The sequence below is a fragment of the Cucumis sativus genome, chromosome 1 (assembly GCF_000004075.3).
Source record: "Cucumis sativus cultivar 9930 chromosome 1, Cucumber_9930_V3, whole genome shotgun sequence".
NCBI lineage: Eukaryota > Viridiplantae > Streptophyta > Magnoliopsida > Cucurbitales > Cucurbitaceae > Cucumis > Cucumis sativus.
Window position 1 is genome coordinate 10359187 of NC_026655.2, and position 7303 is coordinate 10366489.

The 7303-nt window shown below is 34.3% G+C and overlaps 1 protein-coding gene and 1 pseudogene across 2 annotated transcripts; both read left to right on the forward strand.

The window, feature by feature from the left end:
• The first annotated feature begins 263 nt into the window (after positions 1-263).
• LOC101208700 lies at positions 264-2959 on the forward strand (annotated as a pseudogene).
• On the forward strand, positions 2454-6345 carry LOC101208945. 2 transcript variants are annotated; one of them, XM_011656093.2, is made up of 5 exons: positions 2454-2590; positions 4018-4477; positions 4914-5125; positions 5209-5470; positions 5849-6345. In XM_011656093.2, the coding sequence occupies exons 2-5, from the start codon at positions 4190-4192 to the stop codon at positions 6185-6187; spliced, it is 1101 nt and encodes a 366-aa protein (XP_011654395.1). In that variant the 5' UTR covers positions 2454-2590; positions 4018-4189; the 3' UTR covers positions 6188-6345. The 2 variants fall into 2 exon arrangements, with proteins under 2 accessions (XP_011654395.1, XP_031736281.1); XM_031880421.1 differs by lacking the exon at positions 2454-2590 and adding an exon at positions 3098-3665.
• Positions 6346-7303: the final 958 nt, after the last annotated feature.

Genomic DNA, 7303 nt, shown 5'->3' on the forward strand with positions numbered 1-7303 from the left:
TTAGTTGATAACTAGTTAACTACAAGTATTTGTATAGTTTATTAATATATTACCAAATACATTTTCAACCATGGATTAATCTATCACAAAATACATCCAAGTACACACTGATCCATTCAAGTTGCATTGTCCTGAAATGTTTGCAGTAGATAATGGATCAGCTGCATGGCTACTAATGAACATTTTGTAATAACTGGTGCAATTCTGATCTTTTTATTTCCTCAACGACGGGGCTATTGATGAACCTTTGGCTTTTCTAGGCAATGATTGCACCAATAGGATTAGCCTTTGCAGTGCGCCTTCTTGGATGGGTTTATCAAGCACTAAAACCTTCACCTCCAAAGATATGTGGATCAGAAAATGGCCCTCCAGTGACTTCACCTAGAGTAAAGCTCAATGATGGTAGGCATTTGGCCTACAGAGTACTTTGACTACCGAAGGAAGAGGCTCAATACAAAATCATAATGTGTCATGGCTACAACAGCTCTAAAGATATGTACTTACCTGCTTCTCAAGTATGAGATCGTTATTTTTTATTTAGTCATAAATCTCTTCATCTGAGTAGTGTTTAGCATTTTTTGCAATTATAAGTGTATGTAAGTTCTAGAATTTCTTAAACTTTTGTTCCTTGTGGGATGGTCAAGTCTTCCTCATATTGGTGATGAATGATGAGCATGAATGAATAAGCTATAGATTTTGGAAATTGCACTATATTTGAGAATGTTTTTACCTTTAACCTAGTGTAATTTGATGTTTTCCTCAAATCATAGTGTGTCCCCAAACAATAAGATTTTTATTGAAGGCAACGATTTCAGTGAAAATATAATGCCTTTTTTGCTTTAGATGAGTATATCTTCGAGTCTAGTAATTTGATCCTAGCCTAATCATATTTTCTTTCCATATTTATTTTACAAGGCCCCTTACTTGCTAATCAATTGAAGTGAGAACCCCTTTGTTGTTGTCTTGTTCTTCAATCATATATTTATATTCATGTTTTTTATTTTCAGAAATTTATAGATGAGCTCAAGATATGTATAGTATTATACGACAGAGATGGTTATGGAGAGAGTGACCCATATTCAGCACGTTCAGTGAAGTCTGAAGCATTTGACATTCAAGAATTAGCAGACAAATTGCACCTTGGCGCAAAGTTTTATGTAATTGGATGTTCAGTGGGAGCACTCAGTATTTGGAGTTGTCTAAAGTACATTCCACACAGGTGCTTTTTCTTCGTTCCACTGCTATCAATTATTTTTCATCACTTTTTTGGCTTTTTTTTTTATACACTTCGATTAACTCTTAATGGAGCTTCATCTGCAGACTTTTAGGAGCCTCCCTAGTGGTTCCTTTTGTGAATTACTGGTGGCCTTCAGTTTCTACTGCTATATCACTACGGGCTTTTAGGAAGCTTCCCCCATCTTACCAGCGAACTTTTCAGATTGCACATTACACACCTTGGTTATTCCACTGGTGGATGACGCAAAAATGGTTCCCAACGTTGGTGGGTGATGGCGTGTTTTGTGATTCAGATTTACAGATATTAAAGAGATTGTCCGGAAGCTTAAATCATAACCCGGTACTTTTCTTCTCTCTAATAAATCAATGTTCGTTTAGCATACCATGATTCTAAATGCAGGATGGATGCACACTTGATCCAGCGTTCCTAGTTTCATCTGACTAAGTATTTAGAGGCAATCTGGAAAAATATCTCACTTATTTTTTCTAGAAACACTTTCTTTTGATTCACAAAAGTGTTTTTAGTCAATGAAATCATTCTATGGTGTTTGGTTTTAAGCTTCATTTGATAATTCTAAGCTAAGTAAAATATTATTGCATTTAGTATAACCACATTTTGCTTCTTTCAAGAATGTTTATCGTTGAAAGCAGAACACCTTACAGTTATCCCAAAACCATTCTTCTAAGTGCTTGTGTTTTAGTGATTTTACATTTTTGAAATGTACTTTTGAGTTTTAAACATCATAATAAATTTGAGAAATTTTCTAATTTGATAAAAGAACTGTACCATTCTAAACGTAGGTCAAACTCTTTGCTCGTTTCATCAACAGATACGTTGGTGCTTTATGATATTGGTTGTAGGCATGTATTACTGTTAATTGCTTTCCTTTTGAGTCTTTGTCGTACTCTAATACTGTTAGATTATATAATATTAAATTTGCTTCCACCTATCGACTAACGTTTAGTAATTTAAGAGATACATGTTAAAATGTAACGTAGGTCCTAGAAATTTAAAATTCACACAAAAAAGAGAAAAAAGAAGAAGAAGAAAAGAAAAAGAGGTCAAATTTGAATATATTTCACCTAATTCATGTCTTTATTTTGTATACCTCTAAATATCAACAGCATTTTGACAGAGTTATGCTTCAAGTTAACATGATTGGCACAATTCATTTGCCAAATCAGTTCCAATATTTTTTGCAAACAAATTTAGGAAAAAGTGACGCAACAAGGTGAACAGAATCACTTAATCGAGACCTACTGGCTTTTTTGGGAGAAAAATGGGAGTTTGACCCGATCATCGATGTGAGCAATCCCTTCCCAGACAACAATGGCTCTGTTCACATTTGGCAAGGTTGTGAAGACCGTGTTGTTGCTCTTGAGTTTAATCGTTTTATAGCAGGGAAACTTCCTTGGATTCAGTATCATGAAATATCCTTAATTGACTTCTATTTCAATTGATTGAACTTAAATTTTTCTCCCTAGAATTGGTCTTCTGAGTTTCTGTTCTTCCATGAATCATAGAGAGAGTTGTGTAATTAATTCTTCTAGTTATAGTTTATCAATGTTTGTAAGGAACTTGGCAAAGCCAAATTGGGCGGAGTAGAGATAGGAAGAATGAGAAAACTGAGAATATCTTAAGATTCCACTTTGGTTACTTGCATGGATCTGTCATTTGGTCCCACATTAATGGCATCAAAGCATCTAGCGCTGCATGATTCCATTCCCTTTCTCATGTCTTTTCCACTTTCACTTAAATTTTATTGTCCTCTACTTTTTCGTCAATGGTTCCACAATTATAAACTAGGCAACAAATTGGAAAGTGAAAATTGATTTGACACTCACGATTTGAAGTTATTTAGATGACGTTTTTTTTCCTCGTTAAATATATTTCTATTGCTTCGGTTAGATTTGTATTTGCCTGTGTCTTGGAGTGAAATGAACTGTTATAATGTTTATGCATAGTGTACTTTTGGGTTAAAATTTATATCATTTCAATAATTTGAGTGTTGTGTGTAACTTTTAGAAATTCGCAATTATTTCCTTGATCTGTGAATTATACATCTTGTCTGTATTCGCTATTAACATGTCAGATATTGTTGTGACAATTATTTTCTATATTATTTGAGTGAAATGGTTTGATTGACTTGAAGGAGAGATGAATAAGCAATTAATTAAGTAGGTTTGTGTCAATTTCCACACATTAGATTAATCAGTTAAAAAAATCAGTGTATCTTGGTTGGGTAGTAGCATCGAGAATAATGCTAACAATGCCAATGAGGTAAGTTTCAGTTTTTAAAAAATCAGACTTTTCTTTATGTTTTGAAGTTGACCATGACGAAAAACCAACAATTTTCGATTTTGGGAAATTCTGGCTGAATCGGTGACTGGAGTTAGCTGTTTTAGGAACAGAATAGTAGAGAGTAGAAGTAAGCATAATTTGAACGTAATTCTTTTTATTGAATAATGTGAATGAGAGTTTATCCAGTTGAGAAATTTGAGTAGACACAAAAGTGTATGGACAAAATAGAATAACTAACAATGAACCAAAGAAGGGAAAAGTTGAGTTAATTAAACTACCATATACTTCTATTGCGTGTTCATCTTTTTTCAAATTTGTTTTGAATAGGAAACAATCTCCTATTAGCAACTTTCTTTCTTTTGGGCAAGTGATAATACAACGTTATCACTTCTCCTTTCCACTTTCTGTCAAACTATTCCATTCTTACAGTTAAACAAAACTTGAGTCTCTCTTTTGACCACTTTGTTCTTGTGCTGTAGGATTTAATATTTGTCTATCAAACTGCCAAGTGGATTCAAGACTTGATTTATGGACAGGAAAACATGAAGAAGACAAATACCCACAGTTGCCTGTTATAAGTTTTTTTCATGGTTCAACTATCTTCCACTTTTTCTCTTTCTTGCAGGCTTCTGCTCTGGGGATTGGGCTCTTATGGGTCAAAATAATCTGCTTTGCTCTTCTTCGACAATGATTTTTATGGCGGTGGTTTTTACGGTGGTGAGTCTTTTGGGACTGTTTTTTCAGGCCACACAGCTGCCTCCTCCACAGAACAATGGGGAATCAGTGGGCTTGTCTGTTTCTTCCCCAAGAATCAGACTCAGAGATGGAAGATTTTTGGCTTACAGGGAGAGAGGAGTGAGCAAAAATGATTCCATCAACAGGATCATTGTTTCCCATGGTTTTGGAAGTTCCAAGGATATGAATGTTCTAGCCACTCAGGTATGGTTTCTGACCTTCACTTAGAATCTCGCCTTGTAGAAATAAGATTTTTATGATGCCTTGTTTCTAAATTAGAATGTGTGGGATAGATTATTATGCTGCTTTAAATTCCATAATGATATCGTAACGTAAGCAAAAGGTGGAAAAATGTTGAGAGGTTACAGGCCTAAACTCACAATGTTTTGGTTTTGATGATCACATACCGATATAGACGTTGTTATATATGTATACTAAACATCCTTCTCATTTAGAATTGATTTGGAACTATTATTACTTCACCAAACCATGTTAGAACTTTTTAAGTTCTATTGGTTTAGAAAATACAACGAAATTAAAGCATATCAAACTCGGAAATGCCTAACTTTCTATTGAGAATCAATTCATATTTCTAATATTATGTCAATTGAGGTGAATTTCACTCTGCTTTATATTGCAGGAGCTAATAGATGAGTTGGGGATCTATTTTCTTCTATTTGATCGACCCGGGTATGGAGAAAGTGATCCAAATCCAAACCTTACAGTAAAAAGTGAAGCATTGGACATTGAAGAACTTGCTGATCACTTGCAAATTGGTTCCAAGTTTTATGTGATTGGTGTCTCAATGGGATCATATTCCATTTGGGGTTGCCTTAAATACATACCAAACAGGCAAGCCACAGAACTCAAATTCTATCTTCATGTTTTCCTTTTTCTGCTTGAGCCATTTCAAACTCCAAAAGAATTGCCTGCAGGCTAGCTGGTGCAGCACTGATTGTCCCAACTGTTAACTATTGGTGGCCTTCCCTTCCTCATAGTTTGATAAGCAAGGATTACAGAAGACAAATTGTGCAATGGGCTGTCTGGCTTTCGCACTATGCCCCGGGATTGTTATATTGGTGGATCACTCATACATGGATACCTTCAAATGCTGTCCTGGAAAGAAATCCCATCTTCTTCAACGATCGAGATATCGATATCTTGAAGTCGATTCCAGGATTCCCAATGCTCGCACAGGTAACCATGTCTTTGTGTTTTATAAACTTTCAGTTTTAGAAAAATAGAAACTTTACAACCACATGCTAAAATACCATAATTTGGATTGATAGACAAGAAATCCGTACTCCCTCAGCCTCCATTTATTGTCATCATGTCAACGGGTGGGATCTATTGACATTAATGTGAGTTCAATAATATTTAAGAAGACAAATTTGTAGTGTGAATGTAGAGCGTATTACTAGAAATTTTCCTATCAATAGACTAATTTTATCTGAAATGCAAAATCCAATATATCTTTCCATCTATATATATACGTCTTCTCCCCTTGGTTCCATTGAGCACAATAGAAGCTAATCAATATACTCTTGGTATATTAAAGTATTGTAATGGTTATAGAATAAACTACGGGAAAGAGGTGTTTTCGACACACTTCGTCACGACTTCATGGTAGCGTTCGGCGAATGGGGGTTTGATCCTATGCGTCTAAGCAATCCTTTCCCTGAAAATGGAAGTTCAGTGCACATATGGCAGGGTTATGAAGACAGGGTAGTACCCTTCCAACTTCAGAGATATGTTTCTGGGAAGCTGCCATGGATTCAGTATCATGAAGTTCCTGATGGGGGCCATTTGATTGTGCATTATAGAGGTTTGTTTGCGACCATATTAAGGGCTCTTCTGCTTGGAGAAGAATTTTGTTCCGATCCTAAGCCAAATTTGTCCAATACTGTAGTTTGAATTTGTCTCTCATTTGTTTCTGTTTCTGTTCAACATTGTAATTGTTTCTGTGTACATATTTATTTTTCTTTTGGCATTGCCAAATGCACAAATTTGATTGTAAACCAATTTGTTGAATTGCAAGTGTTTTAGTTGTTTTGTTTATATTAGCGGTTCAATCACATCCCCTTGGTTGCTAACACATTATATAACAAGCTAAGTTATTTCTATTTTTTAGTGTTGTATCCTTTTTATAAAGTTAAATCTTTTAATTTTGTGGTAGTTAAGTCTAGTTGAAATCATATCTACTAAATCTATGAATATAGTTAAAGTTCAAGATTTAATTTATAATTTGACCAAAATTAAATGCAATATTCAACATAAAAATGGATTTGTTTAGTAAGCCATCAACTTGTTTTGAAATTTTAAAATATCAGCAACATTTATTAGCATGTGACAGAAAAAAAAAAAAGGAGATGACTTGAGAATTTTGATCATCCACGAAAGTGATGAATGTTGCAGAAGATATGGATTCTTCAAATATCTTGTCAACATAAAATTTGTTGTATATTTTACAAAATATTAGAAGTCAAATTTGCTCTAGATTATAAAATTGAGAAAGTGATGGGCTGTTACCACTCTAAAAGAAGTGTATGCAGTTTTGTTGAGCTTTATCCTAAAACTCATAGGTTAAAATTACTTTATTATTCAATAAAGATGTTATTGAAGTATTATTCGACAAATTGTTATTAAAATTGTGAGATCCATTTCTAATTTGAGTAAGAAAGTAAAATTTGGCTAAGTATTAAGAAGTTGACATTTGAATAAATCCACGGAAAGAATTAAGTGATAAAATCTTTTATAGTTAAGTATACGTTTTTGCGATTAAGTGGGTAGTTCACGAAACAAGTTGGGCAATAAGAAAAGAAAAAGTCTTCGCGTAAGTTAAGAAGTGAAAGTTTTGACCGTGTGAGACTAGGCATTTTGGGTGGTCTTTGCGAGAAGAACCAAGTGTTTTAGGGAGAAGAATTCGGCGAGGAAGTCTTGGAGTTTAAGTTTGCGATAAGAATTCTATGCGAGTAAAAGTTGGTAAGTTCGTGTGGAAGGTTTCTTATAGTAAATATATAACCACGCGAT

What these genes read in the sequence shown, in the direction of transcription:
- LOC101208945 (XM_011656093.2), top strand. Translation starts at nt 4,190, where the DNA reads ATGGGTCAAAATAATCTGCTTTGCTCTTCTTCGACAATGATTTTTATG. An exon ending in TGAATGTTCTAGCCACTCAG is followed by an intron (nt 4,478 to 4,913) that starts GTATGGTTTCTG and finishes TTTATATTGCAG; the next exon opens with GAGCTAATAGATGAGTTGGG. An exon ending in CTTAAATACATACCAAACAG is followed by an intron (nt 5,126 to 5,208) that starts GCAAGCCACAGA and finishes AATTGCCTGCAG; the next exon opens with GCTAGCTGGTGCAGCACTGA.